At 43.0% G+C, this 23325-nt stretch overlaps 1 protein-coding gene across 3 annotated transcripts in view; it reads right to left on the minus strand.

Annotated features, from left to right (window-relative positions):
• Window positions 1-23325, minus strand: part of TMEM67 (transmembrane protein 67) — an 82133-nt gene that overhangs the window by 16831 nt on the left and 41977 nt on the right. For all 3 annotated transcript variants that reach the window (XM_014571520.4, XM_075920385.2, XM_075920384.2), the window contains exons 13-23: window positions 13584-13707; window positions 8038-8143; window positions 5743-5799; window positions 5547-5645; window positions 5007-5105; window positions 4552-4638; window positions 3601-3700; window positions 3357-3496; window positions 2756-2896; window positions 2157-2237; window positions 241-357 (exon numbers count right to left, since the gene is read on the minus strand). In XM_014571520.4, coding sequence (XP_014427006.3) covers window positions 241-357; window positions 2157-2237; window positions 2756-2896; window positions 3357-3496; window positions 3601-3700; window positions 4552-4638; window positions 5007-5105; window positions 5547-5645; window positions 5743-5799; window positions 8038-8143; window positions 13584-13707 — 1151 coding nt within the window. The remainder of the gene's footprint in view (window positions 1-240; window positions 358-2156; window positions 2238-2755; window positions 2897-3356; window positions 3497-3600; window positions 3701-4551; window positions 4639-5006; window positions 5106-5546; window positions 5646-5742; window positions 5800-8037; window positions 8144-13583; window positions 13708-23325) is intronic.

Below are 23325 nucleotides of genomic sequence, written 5' to 3' on the forward strand. Positions count from 1 at the left end.
AATCATTCATATTTTAAAAGACAAGACTTTCTATGACCTACGGAATCAGTCTTAGTGTAAAAGAGCTAATAAGCAATTGCTATCCCAGGACCAATTCTTAGAATTCTTTCTTCTCTCCATAAGGAGATAAACTCAAGAGTTCAATATGGCATACTGTGCAACTTTTAAGCAAAAGAATCTCTACATTCAGATATAAAAAGGGAAAATCAAAAGACGTATGTTTATATTTCCTTTGCATACCGCTTCTCTCTTTAGATTCATGTTCATTTCTTCCATATTGGTATCTGCATGTCCATGCACAGAACGACCATGGATATAATACCCAAAACATCTGTGTGACAAGAGAAACACTGAAATCTAAAAAACAAAAAGGGAAAAATAGTTTATTTAATACACAGATTCAAAACTAAAAAGATATTAATGGATATCAGCAGAGCCACTCATACTACATGTATAAAATAGGTCCTAAAGCAGGGCTACTCAACATGCGGCCCATAGCTCCTTTGTTTCCGGCCCATGGGTGAGAGCCAAAACAAAAAAGTAGTCGATATAATGGTCTTCTGTTGATGTGTTTCAGTAGTTAAATTCCTGGACTGTCATTGCTCATAAAAAGTGTTATCGTATGGATGGAAATCAGGTAAATATTGCATTTTATTAATATCAACAGAACTGACTTAAATGGGACCTGTATGTTGTGTAGTCTTGCCTTAATCTTTGTATTCATGCTATCAATGTGAAAGAAGCTATTTACATATATATTTGCATGTATATTCAACCACACTTAAGATGCGTCCCTCAGCATGCGCTGTATCATTGTGGCCCCTGGGGCTTCCAAAGCTGAGTAGTCCTGTCCAAAAGTATGTGTGTCAGAAAAACTTTTAGTAACAATTTGTGTGTGATACATATAATTAAATGTACCTAGAGCCACAAAACATATTTACCATTCCTAGATTTCAGATTATTAACAGCAAATGTAATTATCCATTCTCCTATATAGAAAATCTAAGTCAAGGACTCTAAACAAAAACAGTAACTTTTATTTTACTTTAAAAAAAAAAATTACAAGGCAGTCAGTGAAGTAGAATAAATTAACAGTGCCACCAGAGGAGCAATGGCTCAAGTTATATATAATGGAAATCTACTCAGGAAGGAACATCATTTGTCTCTCATACTAAATATTGCTTCTTAAAGATATTTGGATTATCTCCAAATAGTACAGTTTAGTTTAGCTTTCCAACTTAACTTACACAACAAACCTGGATTCAGGTCTCAAATTCCACATGGAATGGATCACTTGATGATTACCTGTTCTGTTCATTCCCTCTGTGGCAACTGGCATTGGCCGCTGTTAGAAGACAGATACTGGGCTAGATGGACCATTGGTCTGACCCAGTATAACCCGTTCTTAAGTAACAAAATCCAGAAGTTTTGTAGAAGTGGTAGATTTAGCACATGTTGTAACTGAAATCAGTATATTTGAAAACATAGAAAAACATCCAAATACATTTAATAAATTTCCATTGGTGTTCTACTATTTAACAGCGTGATTAAAACTGTGATTAATTGCAATTATATTAATCTTGATTTATTTCTTGAGTTAATTGTGTGACTAAACTCCGATTAACTGACAGCCCTCAGAATTAGACTTATACCTATATGGAGTCACATACCTTTAGAGCCTAACCTGGGGTGGGCAATAAGCAGCCCATAGTCCAGAAGAGGTTTTCCAGGGATAATCTCCGGCAGGCTGCCAGATGCTTTTTTTACCCTAATGTCCACAGGTATGACTGGTCGCAGCTCCCATTGACCAGGAATGGTGAACCGCAGACACCAGGAGCTGCGAGCAGCCATGCTTGTGGATGCTTTGGTAAATAAAGCATCTGGCAACCTACCAGGGTTAACCCTGGCTTCCAGCCAGTGGGCCACTTATTGCTCACTCCTGACCTAAGTCATATTACAGGTAATCTGAAGCCTTCTTGTACACCACAGCAAGAACCATAAGCCTGCTGAGGATACCCACGATGGTAAGTAACATTAGCGTTAGATATTATCTAGTACATTATATTTAAAGCTAAAAAAGTGGAACCTCTTAATACTTCAATAAAGTAATCCATTTATAAAACAGTATTTCATCCCTGCAATTGCTAAGTACTTACATTGCTCATAGAGCACAAATCAACGAACTGTCTTATCTTATCTTCTACAAATCTCTCATAAAATACAGCAAAGAATATGATCTGGAACAAAACAGATTTGTATTCATTAGTTCATCAGCACTGACTTTCTTTTCTTACCTACAGTATAGCTAGCTTAAAATGTAGCTGTCTCTATTGACAAACTACAGGAATTGTCAGCTTCACACTGAGCTCAATAAAACCTGGGTGAATTTTCTTATTCCCTCCTTCACAGAAGAGAGTTTTAGCAATCACTTTAAAAGCTTAGTTTAAAATTTGAAAACTCTTTCAGACTATTTAAAAACAAAATAAAGCAGATAAGGGAATTCTCTCACATACAGGAAATTCAATATAGTGACTGCAAGACAGGATCATATGTAAGCCATGAGATCCCTTGTAACTTAGACAAAATTTTGCAGCAATGACATGCTAAATAAACTACAAGTCCTGATTCAGCAAAACGCATAAACAGACACTTCAAGCTTTGCTGAAAGGGAAGTTACTGATGTCCTTCAAGTAAAGGGATTTGGTCAACTAGGGCCATAATAAATGATTCAGAGTTACATATGTCAGAGCTGTACCTGTAGCATGGCAATGACTAGCCAGAGGACTGTAGATACACCAAATCTCAGAATGCGGCTCCAGGGAGCTATGTAACTCTCACTACTTCTTGTAAGACTAGAAGAAGAATCCATTAATGCCAGGTTTGAAAATCCAACAACCTGAAAAGAGATTAAAGAAAAAGCTTACTTTTACATCAGTTAGGTCAGGCACTTATACATAATACAGCAATGAATTGTATTCCTGAAAAAATCTGTTATTTTCATTCTAATTTCCTCTTCTCAAGAGTTTCAGTAAACAAAAGTTAATATAAAGCAGGGACTGGAAAAGCAAACTATAACTGGGACAGCGAATGCACAACACATGGTGAGCTTTAGAAATCACAGTCCTCTAATGGACACTGCTGCTCTGTGCTGACATGACCTAATAGTAATTTTTAAATTAACATAATGGACTATAGAAATAGCATATAAAGGCCCATACCAAAACACTGGTTTCTTCCATTAATTTTTAAGTCAACTTTCCAAGTATATCATTGAAGGTTGCCTCCCATTGTTGTAAAAACTGCATACATCAAAAACTGGCCCTACTCTTACATTAAAATTTGATTTAAAAAAATACCTCCAAAAAGAAAAGAACTGCAAGCACTTGAAAAAGTGGATTTATCTTCCTTACAGTCTGAATTTCATTCCATTCATTTGCTATAAAATATGTCCTCCATATGCTCACAGGTGCAGCAGCACTTTTTATGCCACCTTCACCTAGAAAGAATGCATACGGTAAAGCTTTCATTATGCTATTCTTTGAGAAAGTAATCTCTGAATTTACATGATGTGAGTTATACTAACAAGTATGTTTTAGTTACCTTCAATAGCTTTAAGGACTTTGCCTTTAGGGCGCTCCCAGTCAATAAAGAATACATCTACAGTAAGTTGCGAAAACAGCTTGTGCAAAAATTGCAGAGCCTAAAAATATCATAAAATGAAATGGAAATAAACCTGCAGTAGTATTTAGGAAAAGAAGTCATAACAAACAGATATGTTTCCTTAAATGTAACAGAACTATGAATAAAATTCCCAACTCTACATGAATTTGTAACTTCATTATGACGTTCTGGTGAAATCATAAATTATTTTGTAAAGAACTTGACATTTAAAGTATTACATATTATTATAAATCATGAATAAAGCTCATATATGGGACTTCATACTTAATTCGCACAATGAAGATATGTGCAATGCTTACATTTTCTTGATAATATTAGACAATGTAAAATACACGACAAAGATTGACTTATTAGGGAAGAAAAGTTGTTTCTTGATGGCACAATAAGACATATTACTATTTTGGTACAAAATAGCATCCAACATAATTGAAATACTTACCCTCATAAGAAAATCAGTAAATTCTGAAGACTACAAACAAGTTGCCACTCTTCAAAAGGAGAGCTTAATGAACTGTACTAAATGACTAGGAACCTTTGAGCACAATTTAATACATTTATGTTTATTCTTCTCTTTAAAATTCAGTATTTTGGTTTTTGATACAGTTTTGACTTATTTTATTCAAGTCCCTTTCCACTTGGCACTCAAATTAATAATGACCTATAGGGAATCTTCCATATTCATCTGTTTTCTTTCAAAAGACAGGAAAAATCACTTTTCAAGGAAAAATGATTTTGCCCAAAAGAATAAACTTAAACCAATTATTTCTCTTATATTAATACAATGTAATATTCAATATATTTGTGGACAAGCATAATGAAAAACAACATCCATTAAAATGGTTATGATTGCCATTAGAGCAAAATATCTACCTTTAGAGCAAAAGCACATCCTACATATGTAACAAAATCCTCTTCCTGAGAATGAAGTGGTAAAAGAACTGAGACAAACTGCTGTGCCTGTAAGGAAAGAGCTACAATTAAATAATATAGACTGCATGTGTAATACCATGTTAAATACCAGAGCTAGTTGAAAAATAATTAACATTTTAAAAAAGAATTGTTGACATTTCTGTGTTTGAATTTTTGAACAATTCTGTCTAACTTTATTACATACACTGCAGGCACTATGAAACCAAAAAGGAAGGGAAGAAATGAGCATAAAGATTAGGCACAAAACACAGAATATTGTTAAGTATATATAACTTGCCTTGAAAGTCTGACCAGAAATGGCAAAAAAGGGAAATAAAATGGTGTGTAAACATATGAACGCAATGTATTTACTCAGAAATCAATACCCGTGTCACAAATCTGAAAATTCTACTTACTTTGAAGAAAATAAGCCAGTAAAGCCCTGTTCCTACTGTGATGATAAAGAAAACATTGGCAAGGTCTCCAGCATAAAACAGGAAGAACTTCAAAACTGTCTGTAATTATAAAAGTGTATTATATAAAGTTTTAAAATGGGAACACACACACACACACACACACACACACACACACAGAGAGAGAGAAAGAAAATAGGTTATATAGTTCACCTGGTATCAAATACTGTAGTTCAGAGGTTCTCAAATTATGGGTCAAGACCCCAAAATGAGTCACAATCCTATTTTAATGGGGTTCCTAAGGCTGGTATTTGACTTGCTGGGGCCTGGGATCAAAGCCTGAGCCCCACTACCCAGGGCCAAAGACCAATGGTTTCAGCTCTGGGTTACAGGCCCACATCATGGGGCTGAAGCCCTTGGATTTCAACACCCCACCCTAGCCCAAGGCAATGGAGCTCAGGTTTTGGATTTGGCCCTCCCTGGGCTCAGGCTTTGGTCATGCTATAGATTAAATATGGTTTCCCTTGCACCCTGATTTCATACCTGTAAGTCAATTATAGGGCTCCCTATTCGCCTCTTCCAGCCAGCAGTCTTCAGAAGAGACCATAAAACGGCTAGTCCTCCAAGCACACCCAATGCAATCTAAAAAGAATAAAAACAAATTGTTTGCAGATTTGTTTTGATCTTTTTATATAAAAGTTAACAAATATGGTGACAGATTAAAGGGAGCACAACTTACATCTGTCTGAATTTGAGCCTCTGATTGATTCATTTCATAATTAACTGAGAAGGAAACCTAAATATTAGGACACAAAAAGTAAATAAATACATGTAACAAACTTAATTCAGATGCTATAATCAGTGTGACAACTATCCTCATAATGGTGTACAGCCTTCATATTCCCTGTGGAAACTACTGAGAGCTTGATATTGCTCTTTTATCAACACGAATCAGGAATAACTTCACTGAGGCAGACTGAGTTACACTGACGTAAGGAAAAAAAGCAAGCCCTTAATAAGCAGTTCGCTTAGTCACACGCGATTTTCCAGAAACATAAAGAAAACCAGAAACATTAAAGAATCTAAAATAGCTCTCCTTAGACAGTACATCTGCTCTTAAAAAAAAAAAAGACTGAGATCAAAAGAATATGTAAAGGAGACAGTATATCTTTGTCCTGCAGTTTCACAAAAACTCCATATGTTTAGTTTTTAGTTTTGTGACTTTTGGGAGAGCTAAAGTCTAGAAGAAGGTGGAAATGGATAGCACATTCAATTCAATAAAAGACTGAGGCTAGCGATTGTTGCCTTGATTTCTGAAAAAAACATGTGACTGCTGGAGTGCCAATATGGTCACTTTAACTGGATTTGAGACTAAAAATATTTAGCTGCAGGAACACAAGTGTTCATAAAAGGCAGGACATAGTTTCATAAGTGATTTTGTTGACAGAGCAGATCTCATGTCAAATTTGTCTAAATGGAATAGTGTTCCATCGCAATTGATAGGAGACATTTTAGGTGCATCAGGCCCCTCAATTTTTTTAAGCCTTCCCTAATTTCTTGTGTCAGATAGAATCACAGAACACTAGAACTGGAAGGGATCTCAAGAGGTCATTGAGTCTAGTCCTCTGCCCTTAGGGCAGGACCCCGTACCATCTAGACCATCCCTGATAAATGTCGATCTAACCTGCTCTTAAATATCTCCAGAGATGGAGATTATATGGTCCTCCTTACTACTGCACCTGCCACGTCTATCTGATTCCAAATAGCTTTTATAAAGGCAGTTTTCTTGACTGACTGGAAACACTATTTTAGATAAAAAGAAAAAAAAATGTGCTTCTCTCTTTTTTCTACACATGCTGTTTCCCTCCTCTTCTTTTCTGTCATGCCACTCCAGCAGAATCAACTCTAGCGTTCAGCACAGCGAACACTTCCAGTCCTATATGCTTCCAACCAGAAGTCTATTAGTATCAGTGAAGCCTAGCAAACCTGTGAATTCGCTTTATAAATGCAGGTAAGTTGCAACCACAGATATGGATGCGGATATCCACGGCTTATTTTTGCAGATATGGATGCGGAAACAAATTTCGTATTCGTGCAGGGGTCTACATTTCAGAAGCCTGAGTTGCTCAGAAGGGTTCATACCAAGGAAGAATATTTTGATATTAGCTATTTGTGAACATGAAATCTCCATTTTTAATTCTTTAGTGTTTAGTAATGGAAAATGGCATGCATCTGATGAAGTGAGTCTTTGCCCACGAAAGCTTATGCTCCAATAAATCTGTTAGTCTATAAGGTGCCACAGGACTTCTCGTTGTTTATGCAGATTCAGACTAACACGGCTACCCCTCTAATACTGAAGGAAAAGATACTGCACTGTAGTGTTTATGATATTTTATTAGTATTTGCACTTGATTAAATCAGAACATACATGCCTTATTTGCTTCCTATTAATGCACAGATTATGGAGGAAAATATACTATTTCTTGATCAAAATATTATATTTAGTTCACAAGAGTCGCTTTTGCTTAACATTCTTCATACATTGGTTTCTTTTTTGTAATTTATACTTCAGCATGCTATACCCCAATAAAGCAAATACACAATCTGAGGGCTTGTCTTCACTGCTGCTTTATTTCACTGTAACTTTCTTGCTTGGGTTGTGAAAAAACACCCTTCCCCTGAGCACAGCAATTTATAGCATGGTAAAGTGCCAGTGTAAACAGGCTCCCTGCAATGGTGTCATGACCACACTGCTGCAGTAGTGCTTTAAACTTGGCTGTGTAGATAAAGCCTTAGATTACTTGTTTTTTTAATTTATAGAAAATTCAAATAAGGGAAGTGGAAGAGGAAAACATTTGCAACAGTTTTGTTTTAAATATGTACTATATTTTATTGAGATCTGCTATCTTACAACTGAACAGAGTTAGAAATTCTGTTTATTTCATCTTTAAATTTGTAAAGTGAACATTCACATGTAACTATGAGAATTACTGATAATTCTGTCCTGTTAGGATAACAATAGAGAATTACTCACCATCACACTCTGAGTATCTGGGTTTTGGACAAGAACATCCTTGTAGGCAACGGTAATTAGAGGGGGATAGATAGTTCCTCTCTGGGTATTAGGAACAAGACGAATACTGCAGATACAAATACACATTTTAGCTGGAAAGCACAAACTGATTGTAAAGTAAAATACTAAATATAAAAAAATCTGAACAAAACTGGATTTAGAAATATAACACCATATGACAATTAAAAAGTGACTAGAAAACAAAGGTGCACTTTCACCCTCTCTACAAAAGACCTTTATCATTGTAACTGATTTTCCAAGATGATTTTTCATGTGGATTTGCTCTTATAATGCTTAGAATCTTCTAGATAGCCACTTGCCCCTTCCTGCCTCTTAGAATTCTGAGAGTACAAAAGCAAGAGTAACCCCATCTTGCCTTTTTGATTCTTCCCTTAAATCAGGAGACTGTGAAGAAATGGGGAAGGTATGGGAAGCAGTATTGATTCCATATGGGCAATCATCAAAGAGAATCACAGTTCGTGTGTTAAGTAACCATTTTTTCCTTTCAAAATTTGCCTTACTCTTAACAAATTAACACAGTTAATTGCTAAGGGTATGTCTACACTACAGCATTATTTCGAAATAACGTGTCTAGACACAAAATGAATTTCGAAATAGTGCTTGGCTATTTCAAAATAGTGCGTCCACACTGATAGGACGCTGAATCACATTTAAGGCTGGCCAGAACCAGTTCTGGCAGGGCATCAGGTCAGGAGTTACCTTGTATGGCTGCTGCCTGAGGTTAACTTAGACCTGTGCTTAAAGGGACTCCCCCCGGCCCTCTCCTCGACAGATGGTTCTAAGGTTTCCCTGCTTGCTTGCCTACCTTGCTGAGGGACAGCAAAGCATTTTTTTCCTCTGTGTGCACTGGTTGCCCTCACTCAGGACACCACAGCACTCTGCAACATGGAGCCGGAGCCACCCCAGGGCACTCTGGTGCTTCTCATGGACGTGTTGCTGCAAGCCTGGCAGCACATTCTGCAGGCAGTAACAGTCTCCCTTGTGTGCCCCACTGGGGGCTTGTGCCTTATTCCTCCCTCAAGTCCTTCCACTTACCCCTCCGTAACTCCCCTTCCTGCTGTACAATAAAAGACACGTGTTCAGTACAACAAAGCCTCTTTATTAAACAAAACGGGTGGGGGAGAATGAGACTGAGGTGAGACTGGGGAAAGAAGATGAGAGGGGGGGAAGAGGGAGGATGGGAGAGGGGAGGGGGAAACGTGGGAGGAGGGAGCTGGCAGAGGGAGGAAGGGAGAGGAGAAGCTCAGGGTTGGGGGTCTCGCTGGCCCACTTGTCCCCCAGCACAATGGGTATGGGGGCTTTGGTGTCCCTGGGGATGTGGGGAGGAAGAAGCAGGAGGGGGAGGAGGAGCGGTAGCTGGGGAGGCAGCAGGGGCTGGAGCAGCAGGAGGCAGCAAGCTCTGCCCCAGGTATGATGACCACCTGGGGGGCATGGCCCATCCTGCCCCCCAGGAAGAAGTCCATGGCATCAAAATAGGGGCAGGAGTTTGGGTCTGCCCCTGGTTGGGAGCTGCCCCCTGTGGCCCCGGCATATGCCTGCCACAGCTCCTTTATTTTCATGCAAACCTGCTCCTGGGTTCGCATGTGGCCTTTGGTGGCCAGGCTGGCAGCCATCCGCCTGTAGATGGTTGCATTCCTCCATTTAGTGCAGAGATCATGGATGTTGGAGGCATCCCCCCAAACCTGAATTAGGTCTCTGCACTGGACCAGGCAGGCGCCCGCCTTTTCCAACCCCTGGCAGGCTCCTGGGAGCTGGCAGACTGGTCCTGGGGAGCGGTGAAGGGCTGGCTGGCACCGGCTTCCTGGCTCATGCTTGGGCCACTGGGTCAGGTGCAGCAACTGTTGGCTCTGGGCTGGAAGGCTTGGAGCTGGCACAGGCACCGTGGCCAGAGTCTACTCCTTTAAAGGTTCCGGGGAGGGGAAGAGGGAGAGGAGTTTTCTTGGTTGTGCCCAGAGTGGCCACCAGGGCAACCCGGGAAGGGCTGAAGTCCCCCTATTTTGAAATAAGTGTCTACACAGTGCTTATTTCGAAATAGCAATTTCAAAGTTAGCGTTATACCTTGTGGAGTGAGGTTTACCAATTTCGAAATAAGCCCCCCGCTATTTCGATTTCATTTTGAAATAGCAGTTTGGCTGTGTAGACGCTGGTAAAGTTATTTCGAAATAACGTCTGTTATTTCAAAATAACTTTGCTGCGTAGACATACCCTAAGAGATGATATACAGGTTGTAGTTAAAAGCAACTGTGGTAGAGCAGCTGCTCCACATAGGTAACAGGAAATTACAGCAGCCCCCAGAGAAGCTGCACAGACTCCAACTAATGAGAAGAGGGCTTATCAAGACAGCCAGTGAGGAAGAGGCTTGTTGCAACTGCCAATCAGGGCCATATATAAACTGCTGAAAAACAAAGAGGAAATCTCTCCCTGGCCTGTTAGGGAGAAGGGCAATGCCTAGGACAGGCTTGGGTAAAATATAAGGCCTAAGCCATCAGACCCAGCCCATGGAGGCAGCAGGAGGTCACAGGAAAGTGGCTGCTAGGCCCTGTTACTGTTTCAAAACTGGAAGGGAGAAGGGAAAGCTTCAGGAGTTCCCCTGCTCCCAGCACAATCTCATTGGCCAGTTTCTATACAAAAACTGGCCAATGGGACCTACCTGTTTGAATAGCAGGCAGCCAAAAAGCATCACACCCCATCTCCTGGGCTCAGTTATTCATGCAAGCACATGGCCATGCAGGCAGGCAAATGTTTTAAGCTCTGAAAGCCTTAGCTCTGCAGGCAGGCAGGCTTCGCTGCTAATGGGTAAGTCTCCTGACTAGAGTCTTCCCTAACTTTCTGCCCCCAATAAACATACCCAAACCCTCTCCCTCCCCCCCTTGCACCTATGCCCCCTCCCAGATCTGGCATCCCAATCTCCTGCCCCAGATCACAATCCCCTCCTACCCTAGGTCACATCCCAGACCCCTGCACTAGGTCACAGCCGCCTCCTTCACCCAAACTCCCTCCCATTCTCTCTCCTGCACCCCAATCCCTTACTCTCAGATCTCTTTGCACCCAACCTCCATCTCAGACCCCACATCTCCTCCATTAATATCATGGAATAGTGCAGCCCTCAACCACTTTCCAAAATCTTGGTGTGGACCCCCGTCAAAAATTATTGCCCACTACTGGCCTAGGAATATCATGGCTAGAACAGTGCTAAGCTGGTTAGCAGAGCTAAGGGTGCTTCTGGCTGACTACAGACAGAGTGAGCCTCTGGAGGAAGGGCAAATAAGGTCCTAGGGCTACAGAGTGTTAGGGGAGCCTGCATGGCCCTGCCTTGACCACCGTGCAGATCCCTAGAAAGCAAAACCCAGGCCTGTCTCAAGTCTGGTGCATGTAAGCAAGCAGGCATGGTTTGGGAGGGAGAAGCTATGAGAGGTAAATGTTTTGAATAACAATGCAGATTAAGCATAGTATGTGAGGCCATGTCAAGAACACATGACAATCAACCAACCTTGTACTGGTACTTCTGTTTCTGATAAACAAAAATTATAGATACAGCCATAGAACTGTCAACTACGCACGTAGTCTTTGCAACATTTTGAGTAGCAGGATGTATCCCAAATAGGGCATTGGGTATTTTATATCTTACACAATACATAATCAATTGGTAAATATTATTAGAACGACCAAGTCTCGCTTTGCTATAAAATGGGCTTAGTAAGAAGAATCGATGGGCGGGAATGAGCAGGATTGACCCACAGAACCTGCTCGATATAACTAGAAGTAACAACACAGGTGCCCTTCACACCGGCGACCCTAGTGCATAGCATTCTGACGCGTGGGAATCAAAAGAACCACAACCTCCTGCCTGGTATTGTAGGTAGCATATGGGTGAAGTGTAAGTGAACTAGGCGTTATTATTGTATTATAATAGATCTTCTAACAACTGCTTTTGCATTGCTTTGTGCTGTATTAATTGCTTTAGAATTTATAGTATTTACGGTTTAAATTGTATAGTAATTGTTTTTAAGGCTTGTAAAACTTAAACAACTATGTTAACTGCTTAAAGCTTGCAATAAATAAGAAGTGGTTAAGTTTCCCTGGAGTGTCCTGGTTTCCCTTGGATCTAAAATAAATCGAACCACACGACACGTGGCAAGTGGCCCAAGGAAAAGAGGCTGCAGAGGATCTGAAGAAGGGGCAGTGAGTGGCTTTCAGCTATAGGGTCTTTGGGTCAGTATCAGTGTTCTCTCTAAGCTGCATGGCAGCATAGCTTCACAGGTGATTAATCAGTCCCACCCAGTCAATCAGCTCCATGCAGAGAGCCCTGAGCCTCTGACTGGGCGGGGCTGATTAATCACCTGTGAAGCTGTGCTGCTGTCCAGCTTAGAAGGAGCGCTGGTCAGGACCCAGAGTAAAAGGAGGGTATGGGTTTCCCCATACTTTGCGCCCCACTTGCCAATGAGGAGAGTGGCTGATCTAGACTGCAATGTGCCCCTGAGGTGAGGAGCAAGAGATGGACTTCAGTTGACCACTGACCAAGTGGTGGAACTAAGGACTGCTGATTCCCATGGAAAAGGAGAGATAGATTGGGGCACAGCTGAAAGGCCATGCCCAGAAAAGGATGCTCAAGTCCAGGGAATAACATGAATTCCAAAGTGGTGGAAACAGCAAAACTGATGGCAAGTGAGACACTCCCTGGGGAGGGTACACACCCTCACATGCTGCTCAAAGCAGATAGCAATAGGGGCCATGTGTTGTCTGAGTACCATGAGCCTCTGACGGGGCGAACAGTACATGCTGCTTGTGCTGCAACCACAGCCCAGGCAGCTTCCATTGATTGGTTTCTGGCCAATGGGAGCTGTGACATTGTGCTGGCAGCAGGGGCAGCATGCAAAGCCGGGCAGCAGCATGCACAGCACGTGACCCTTACAGCTGGCAACTTTGAGTGGCATGCAGAGGCACGGAAGACAGGAAGTCTTGCCTGAGGATCCCACTGGTCCAAGGGCAGGTGGTAGTGGCCACATTTTACACCCGCCCTCCCCTCCTCCCCCACTTTAATAAAACATTAGATCTAACGATCTCAGTTATCTAGAAGCCAATGTGTTAGCTTGAGACCCCCTGAAATCTGCTTTACCCTACATGGGGAGAATTTTCCACTGGCCAGCTCCTACCATTTTAAGTTCACTTTATGCATAGCCTGTGTGATGAAAAATGGACTTAGACTCTAGAATCTTGATCTCAATCGTAAATGAAGAACAAGAACCAGAGTAACTTTTGCATCTGCAAGTTCAGTTTTGCACATTCTCACTTTGAGAGAGAGCGTTCGCACCCTCAAAATGTCACCCACTTTCTTCTATATAATTAAAAAAACAGCAAAGGATACATGGAGCCAGTCCTCTATTCCAGGGATACAATCTGTGGACTTCGCAGAACAGTAAGTGTGCATTTCATAAGGTTAACTTTATCTCGCATGTATGTACAATCTTCATTATGCATTCATTCACCTGATGGTTATTTTGCTAGCAATACGAATTATTCTTGGCTGTTTTCCTAAGTCATTTTCTTGTCCACTTAAACTATCGACCAAAAACATCCGACGAGTCAAAAGCCAATTGTTCATATTGCTGCCTGCGAAAAAGAAATGGTAAAAACATATAACGCTTTAAGAATATTAATTCAAAACTAAAAATAAATAAATATGTATGACTAAAATTGAAGTGATTTACATTATGGTGTTAATGGTTATATAATACATATGTATTGCTATTACCTGAATAGGATTGCATTAAGAAATATTTTGATTTTTTTTATATGTCCATTTAACCACATAAATCTCAAACTCAACCCCACTTACTCCTCACTCCACAATAATGTAGAACAGCTACAAAACAAGGAAATTCTGATTTAAGGACTGGGATGCAGTCAGTATAGAGTCCCCCAGCTTGGGTTTATAGGACAATACAATTAGCTGTAATGGCATATTACATTTTTCTAACTTTTCTTACCTTTTCTTTACTTCTTCCTTAGCTCTCCCTTTCCATTTTTTGTTTTCTTCCTTCTCTTCCTGCTTATTTCCCCCCTTGCCTTAAATTATTTTTCTCCTTTTCCATCTCTTTTACTCTTAAGTAAGCATTTCCTTTCCATCATCTCCTTCCCAACAAGCTCTTTTTTTCCCCACCATAGCTCCTCTTTACCTCTCTTTACTGAGATTTGTCCACTTCCCAGTGTCTAGGGTAATACAGAATACAGCATAGGGGTGACAGCCAGCCAGCACTGCTGAAAAGGCAGCTAATGTGCACTTTAGTGTCTTCTTTCTCAGATCCTTTTACACACTGCTCTTGGAGATGGTCTCTCAGCTCAGGCTAGTAGATCTACAAGGCTTCTCTTCACATGCATCTCTAAGGCTAGGCTCCACCAGAGTGAGAGCAATTGGGGAGGAGAGCACTTACATACTGCAAGAAGCAATTAGTGCCAATTTAGTAGTAAAACAAGCTGTAAAAATGCAGGTAGTTCTATGAGTTTTAGTTTTGATTCAAGATCTACATATGTGACGTATGTTTGGAGACCTCTGGAAAGTCAATGAGCATCACACAATGTTAAAGACACCTTATCTGTGGATTTCCTTGGCTTTTATAGGTTTCAATTAAATTACTGTTTTCTGAAAAATGAACAAAACTGGATTTTCTTTTACAAACACACACATATAATATTGTGTGGAAAGTGAAGGTACTCACCTTGGTTCAGTAACAGTCGTTCTTCGAGATGGTCCCCATCGGTGCTCCACAGAAGGGGCTTGCCCCAGTGCCATAGGACGAAGACTTTTCGCAGCAGTAGTCCGGCTGGACCGTGCATGCGCGGGGAGCATCTTGTGGCTTTTGCGCCCTTTCACGCTGCTTGGTCCGGTCTGAGCCAGTTCCTAGTACCCACCTCAGTATCTATAACACAAGAAATGGACACAGACTCCGAAGTGGGGAGGAGGGCGGGTAGTGGAGCACCCATGGGGACCATCTCTAAGAACAACAGTTACTGCACCAAGGTGAGTAACTTCGCTTTCTTCTTCAAGGAATCCCCGTGGGTGTTCCACAGAAGGTGTCTGCACAGCAGTATCCCCCCCCCCCCCCTCCTTAGTGCTGAGGAGATGGGATACAAGACCTCTATCGATTAGCTGAAGATAGGACTGCAACTGTTACGGACTTATCCGACAGCCACCTTTGTTGAATAGCATAATGGTCCACAAATGTGTGGCAGGATGCCCATGTGGCCAATCTACAAATGTCTGCGAGTGGAACCCCTTTGAGAAAGATGGTGGAAACTGCTATTGCCCTTGTAGAATGTACTCTACAACGTGCAGGGAGAGGAATTCCCCGAATCGTGTAGCAGTGAGATATACAATTCAGAATAATGTTAGCAACCCTCTGAGCAGAAATTGGATCGCCCTTAGAGAGTTGTGCTAGGGACAGTAGGAGCCTGTCAGATTTCCTAAAGGGTTTGGTACGGTCGATGTAAAAGGCTATTGCCCTGAACACATCTAATGTATGGAGAGCTGCTTCCTTAGGTGAAGAGTGTGGCTTGGGAAAATACGCTAGTAACACTATGGGTTCATTGACACGGAAGTCAGAACAGACCTTAGGTATGAAGGCAGGGTGGTGTCTGAGGACGACAGTCTCTTTGGAAGATCGTGTATGGAGGTACGGGCATCAATGCTGACAACTCGCTGATCCTGCATGCTGATGTGACTGCCAGCAGAAAAAACACTTTGAGTGAGGATTTGTAAAGGTATCGTGGCAAGTGGCTCGAATGGAAGAGCAGTAAGGGTTCGCAACACCAAGTCCAAATTTCAAAGTGGCGGTGGGGTACGCAATGGTGGGTTTAAATTTGTTAACCCTTTCAGAAATCTCTTTGTAAGGGGATGCGCAAATATTGAAAAGCCCTCAGCGGGCTGGTGGAAGGCTGAGATTGCCGCGAGATATACTCTGAGTGATGCCAGAGTGAGGCCCGTCTGTTGTAGATCCGAGATGTAATGCAGTATAGAATGTATGGGGGTGACTGAAGGGTCCATGTCGGTCAGAGCACCAGATCCTAAATCTGGACCACTTTGTGAGATATGTAGTTCTCATACAAGTTTGCCTGCTGTGTATGAGAATATTTCTGACAGCTGCAGAGCACTGGGCTTCCAACTCATTCAATCAGCTAGGTACCAGGCTGTGAGGTGTAACGTGTGAAGTTGCGGGTGTAGAAGTCGACGGTGATCCTGAGTGAGTAGAGTTGGAAAGAGTGGCAGTTGATAGGACGGGTAACTTGACAGTTGTAATAGCTGGGGATACCAATGCTGTTTGGTCCATGCAGGAGCTATTAGTATCACTGTGGCCCGATCTGCTTTGATCTTCTGGCAACACCTTAGGAATTAAAGGTATAGGTGGGAATGCATACATAGAATCATAGAACACTAGAACTGGAAGGGACCTCAAGAGGTCATCGAGTCCAGTCCCCTGCCCTCATGGCAGGATCCAGTACTGTCTAGACCATCCCTGATAGACATTTATCTAACCTACTCTTAAATATCCACAGATGGAGATTCCACAACCTCCCTGGGCAATTTATTCCACTGTTTAACTACTCTGACAGTTAGGAACTTTTTCCTAATGTCCAACCTAAACCTCCCTTGTTGCAGTTTAAGCCCATTGCTTCTTGTTCTATCCTCAGAGGACAAGATGAAAAAGTTTTCTCCCTCCTCCTTAGGACACCCTTTTAGATACCTGAAAACTGCTATCATGTCCCCCCTCAATCTTCTCTTTTCTAAACTAAACAAACCCAATTCTTTCAGCCTTCCTTCAAAGGTCATGTTCTCTAGACCTTTAATCATTCTTGTTGCTCTTCTCTGGACCCTCTCCAATTTCTCCACATATTTCTTGTAATGCGGTGCCCAGAACTGGACAAAATACTCCAAGTGAGGCCTAACTAGCATAGAGTAGAGTGGAAGAATGACTTCTCGTGTCTTGCTCACAACACACCTGTTAATGCATCCTAGAATCATGTTTGCTTTTTTGCAACAGCATCACACTGCTGACTCATATTTAGTTTGTGGTCCACTATAACCCCTAGATCTCTTTCTACCGTACTCCTTCCTAGACAGTTGCTTCTCATTCTATATGTGTGAAACTGGTTGTTCCTTCCTAAGTGGAGCACTTTGCATTTGTCCTTATTAAACTTCATCCTGTTTACCTCAGACCATTTCTCCAATTTATCCAGATCATTTTGAATTATGACTCTATCCTCCAGAACAGTTGCAACCCCTCCCAGCTTGGTATCATCTGCAAACTTAATAAGCCTACTTTCTATATCAATATCTAAATCATTGATAAAGATATTGAAGACAGCCGGTCCCAAAACAGACCCCTGCGGAACCGCACTTGTTATACCTTTCCAGCAGGATTGTGAACCATTAATAACTACTCTGAGTACGGTTATTAGGAATGTGTCCCCCAGAGAATGGCGACCCAGTCCCATCCTGGAGCAATACTGGAGACACTTCCTGTTGGTGCGTGTGACGAAGAAGTCGGTTGATGGTACGCTCCATTCACAAAAGAGGAAGTGGAGGGGTCTGCGGTGGAGCTCCCACTCATGATCCAAAGTGAAATTCCTGCTGAGGGAATCCGCTGTTATGTTGTTTATGCCAGATAAGTATCATGCCACAAGAGTGATGCACCAATTCCAAAGTCAGACCGCCTCTGCACAGAGGGATCGTGATCGAGCTCCCCCTTGACGGATGATGTAAAACATCGTGGCCACATTGTCTGTGAGGATCCCCACCATGGAGTTGTGAATGTGATTATGGAAGTGTTTGCATGCATTGAAGACGGCCCTGAGCTCCAGTAGATTTATATGGAGCAACGACTCACGAGGTGTCCAATGGCCTTGTACCGAAATTCCATTCATGTGTGCTTCCCAACCAAGGAGGGAAGTGTCTGTAGTGATTTGGCAGGTTGGAAGCTGGGGACGGAAGGGCACTCCGGACAGTAGGTGCTTGTTTATCATCCACCAAGGGAGGGAAGAGATGACGTTGACGAATGGTAACTGACCGGCGTACATTGCGACGGGTATGATTGTAGACGGTGGCCAATCAGTGTTGCAATGCCCGAAAATGAAGACTGGCATTCTGGACCATGAATGTAGTTGCGGCCATGTGCCCCATAAGTTTGAGGAGTACAAGCACCTGGACGTGCACATATTTATCAGGGATTGTATGGCTTGGAATCTCACGGTGGGTAAGAACGCTCTCGCTCTCTTTGAATCTAACCTCGCCCTAATGAACTTTAAGTCTTGAGTGGGGGATAACGTTGATTTGTCGTTGTTTACAAGCAGCCCCAGAGAATGGAAGGCCTGTATTGTGAATGCCAGCATTTTGCTTGCCTGTACGGAGGATGTAGCCTTTATCAGGCAGTCGTCGAGGTAGGGAAATATAGTTATCCCACTGCGACGTAGGTGAGCTGCGACCACTGAAAGTACCTTTGTAAATATCCTTGGCGCTGCTGAGAGCCCGAAGGGGAGGACTCTGTACTTATAATGTCTGTTGCCCACCATGAATCTGAGGAATCGTCTGTGGGCAGGGTGAATTGTAATATGAAAATATGCGTCCTGAAGGTCGAGAGCAACAAACCAGTTGTTCTGATCTAGAGCTGGGATTATAGATGAAAGCGTGACCATCCTGAAGCGGTGTTTTCGAAGGAATTTGTTCAGCTGCCTGAGATCTGCCTCCAACCCCCCGTCTTTTTCTGAATGAGAAAGTAGTGGGAATAAAACCCTTTCCCTCTGAACTCTTGTGGAACTGGTTCCACTGCGCCGATCTGCAGTAGATGATTTATCTCCGATCTGAGCAGATCTTCATGAGAGGGGTCCCTGAAAAGGGACAGATTGGGGGGGGGGGAAGTAGAGGATGGTAGGGAGAGAAAGGGTATGGTATAGCAGGTTCTTATAATCTCTAGCACCCATTTGGCGTTGATGATAGCCTCCCATTGGTGATAAAATGGGTGTAGACGATGATGGAACAATGGGATGGTGTCGGTTGTGACTGGAGGATTGCTCTTGACCAAGGAATCAAACTTGCTGCCTGGTGTTCGGTTGGGTTTGCGTATGGCTATTTTGGTTACGGCGTCTGGGAGGTTGTTGGCGTTGCTGAGAGTTATCAAATGGCCTTTAATGTTGCTGCTGCTGTTGCCATGCCTGCCTCTGATGGTAAAAGTTGTAACGCCTCTGGAATGGTGTGTAACGGCATCTTCTAAATGGTGGTAGATACATACCAAGGGTCCGCACGGTGGACCTGGTGTCTTTGCTAGAGTGTAATAGGGTGTCTGTTTTCTCCGCAAACAAGTTGTCTTTTTCGAACAGCAGGTCTTTGACCTTTGTTTGCAGCTCCTTAGGCACTGCTGCAGCTTGTAGGAATGAGGGCCTCCTCATGACCACTGCTGTAGCCGTGGCCATGGCTGCTGTGTCTGCCACATCAGCTGCTATTTGTAAGCTGGTTCTGGTACATAAGAACATAAGAACGGCCGTACTGGGTCAGACCAAAGGTCCTTCTAGCCCAGTATCCTGTCTGCCGACAGTGGCTAGCACCAGGTGTCCCAGAGAGGGTGGACCGAAGACAATGATCAAGCGATTTGTCTCCTGCCATTCCTCTCCAGCCTCTGACAAACGGAGGCCAAGGACACCATTTTATCCCCTGGCTAATAGCGCTGGAGTGCTTTTATGGACCTAGCCTCCATGAAATTATCTAGCTTCTCTTTAAATTCTATTATAGTCCTAGCCTTCACAGCCTCCTCTGGCAAGGAGTTCCACAGGTTGACTACACGCTGTGTGAAGAAGAACTTTCTTTTATTAGTTTTAAACCTGCTACCCATTAATTTCATTTGGTAGAGGCATTCCCTCCTGGACCAATGCTCGGAGAATAGGCTTCTTTGATTCTGGCAAGGAGTCGGCGAAAGTAATAAATTTCGAATAATTATTGAAATTATGGTTGGATAGGTGAGCCAGATAATTAGCTATGCGTAGAAGCAGGGTTGCGGAGGTATACACCTTCCTACCAAATAAATCGAGTTTCTTAGATTCCTTGTCCGAGCTTTGGTTCCTGTATTGTGGCACCCGGGGTCTCTGGAGTGCGGCATCGACTACCAGGGAGTTGGAGAGTGGGTGCGTGAATAGGAGCTCTGAGCCCTTAGGAGGCACAAAGTATTTCTTATCGGCCTTCCTATTAGTTGGGGGTACGGATGCCGGTATCTGCCAGAGCTCATTCGCGACCTCCAGAATGGCCTCGTCCAGGGGGATAAGCTAGTTTGGGAGGTTGTGATGTCTCTAAATTCTTAAAGAGCTTGTGATGTTTACTCTGTATTTCGGTGAGTTGAATGTTTTGGGAGAAGGCGACTCTTTTAAAAAGGTCTTGGAACTGCTTAATATCGTCTGGGGGCGAAATGTCACCTGGTCTCAGTGCCTCATCGGGGGAGGATGACAAAGGATCCTCGGGAGACTCCTGTGCCTGATGTGGTTCCTGGACTGCATGCTGCTCCCCCTCAGTTTGAGGTGGAGGAAGTGGCGGTGAAAGAGGGAGATGCACTGAGGGAGATGGTCCCACGGGTGTAGAGTACCTATAAGAGGAATCCCGTGTCCTTGATCTGGTTGGCAATCTAGAGGATCGATAGTAGGCTTAGTGATGAGGTGAGTGGGTCCTATAATATGTGCGGCTGTCATACGGTTCCCGATAATAATATGAGGACCGAGATAGAGAGCGGTCGTGGTATCAAGACCTGCTGTAAGACCTCCTGTATGATTGAATAGGTGACCTATGCGACAATGGTGGAGAATATGAAGCATGACGTACTGGAGAAGGAGAGGCGGAGAACCTTTGGTAATGGCTTCGATGACCGTGATGTTTATAGTGTGTGGGAGGTGTTAAGAATGGAGATGGGAGACACTCTGTGGAAGGGAACCTCCTAGGTCGCATTCTGATAGGAAACTGTAATGGTGGTGATGAGGTGGGTTCCGGAGAGAATGCAGGAGAGAGAGAGGAGATGGGCTCCTATGTCTTGGTGTCTGCTGTAGCTTTTCTAGGCTGCAGCTCTTTCGGTGCCAGAACAGGTTCCCTGTCTGGAGGGGTGCCACTGGGAGTGGTGCCGTAGGCGGCATGTGGTCCTTTGAGTGCTTCGGTGCTGCATGTTCGTCTGGAGCAGTGGCGAGGGGATGGCTGTGGCCTTGGAAGCTGTTGTCGATGCCAGCAGAGCCAGTGGCGCTGATGTGCAGCGCACCGAAGATGCCGGTGCGGCGACTGCCGGTGCCGGCGGATGGCGTGCCATTGGCACTGATGGTGCGACTTTCGATGCCTTGGTCGGTGCCCGTCAGGCTTTGGATAGGCCCGAGGTACTCGGCTTTGTGCTGACACTCGATCTACTCTTAGAAGTAACAGGTAGAGAGTGTTTTGATTTTCTGGGAGGCGCAGAAGTCAGAGAGGAGGTCCGGCATTTCTGAGGCTATGGTGAAGGCCACGGTGGGGAGGAAGACCCCTGGGGCTGGAGTGCTTTATCAAAGAGAAACATTCTCAGCCTCATTTCTCTTTCACGCCTTGCTCTGCTTGTTAATTTAGAACAGAGAGCACTTCTGCAAGACATGGCTCTCTCCAAGGTAGCGGATGCACGAAGCATGACCATCCGAAGCCAGTATGGCGCCTCTGCATTGATCGCATATTTTGAATCCCAGGGAGCCGGGCATTGTGGACTGCATCACTCGATCCCAGTAAGAGAAAATCCAATTGTTTTAACCCCAATCTCCTTTACACCCCTTCCTCTGAATACTTTTTTCTTTTTTAAAAAAAATTGATTTGTAGTAACAAGAAGAGAAAACTGAACCTTATAACAAGGTAAGAACAATCATATAACTGTAAGTGGAACCAGAACGTTTAACTATGAACAAAGGAAATTTTTTTTTTTAAACAGGAGGATATAACAAGTCTGAACTGGGAAAGGGGGAAAAGAAACTAATATTGAGGCAAGACAAGCCTGAAAACGTCTCAAGCAAAGATAGTCAGGAGAAGAGGATTGCTCTGTCTGCAGCCTGAGGTGGTTGAGAGGAACTGGCTCAGACCAGACAGAGCAGCGCGAAAGGGCACGAAAGCCACGAGACGCTCCCCGCGCATGCACAGTCCGGCCGGACTACTGCTGCGAAAAGTGTCCGTCCTGCGGCGCTGGGGCAAGCCCAGCACCTTCTGTGGAGCACCCACGGGGACTCCTCGAAGAAGAATGATTTATGATTGAAACAGATACTTTATATAATGGCCTAAGTTCACTCAATTGGCTGTGCTCTAATCTTCTGCAGTTCAGGTGTATCTAGGAAGGGGGACACAAGTGCAAAGTTGGCATTAAATCTGGGGCCAGCAGACACCAGCTCTAATCCTTGGCACAAGACTGAAAACCTCAGCTGGGGATCAGGCAGAGGTAGCAGATCCATAGCCACACTTTCATTTGGTGGAGGGAATCCCCAGGTAGCTAGTTAAATTAGCTTTAAAAGTCTCCTTTGTGCTTCCAGAGCAGAACAGCACTGTTTTAATAGGCCATTGGGGGTCTGATGAAAATTTATTATCACATGCATTATTCAAGCAACATGGTAAATGAATGGTATTATTGTGCTTGAATAAAAGAGGCAATGGAATACCTACACTTGCAGTAATACAAACTTTTCATGTATTAAATTAAAAACAACCTTAGTTTGTGTATTCTTTATGGTTCATATTTTACATGCTCAAAAAATTTGCCTCCCGTACACAAATGTATGCAACCTTCTTTCTTCCACATGGTATTTTGTATTATTAATTTCCATGGGATGTTAATGTGCTATGCAAGATACCTGTATATATAGTCTCTCAAGTACAGGTGATCATACTTTTAAACAAATGCATGCTTATTCATCTGGATAGCTATATTAGGGACCAACTCATATTCAGTGTGGATCTTAAGTAATCAGGCAGTGTACTGAGGAACTTTGTAACTAATGGTAAGGGAGGAAGTGGGGAATAATCCTTTCTAATTCTTTGCTAGTGATCTATGAGAATCAGACCACTGTTCCTATTGCTCTGCTGTCACTTCAGGACTGAATCTGCTCACACTCTTCCTATGCCACTACCACCTGTTTAGAAGAAGGGATGATGGATCCCTGCAAATGACAATACTTCATCTATTCCTCTCCCCTCCAAAAAAGTAAAATGAAAAT

This window comes from Pelodiscus sinensis, chromosome 2, assembly GCF_052426305.1.
Source record: "Pelodiscus sinensis isolate ZL-2025 chromosome 2, ASM5242630v1, whole genome shotgun sequence".
NCBI lineage: Eukaryota > Metazoa > Chordata > Testudines > Trionychidae > Pelodiscus > Pelodiscus sinensis.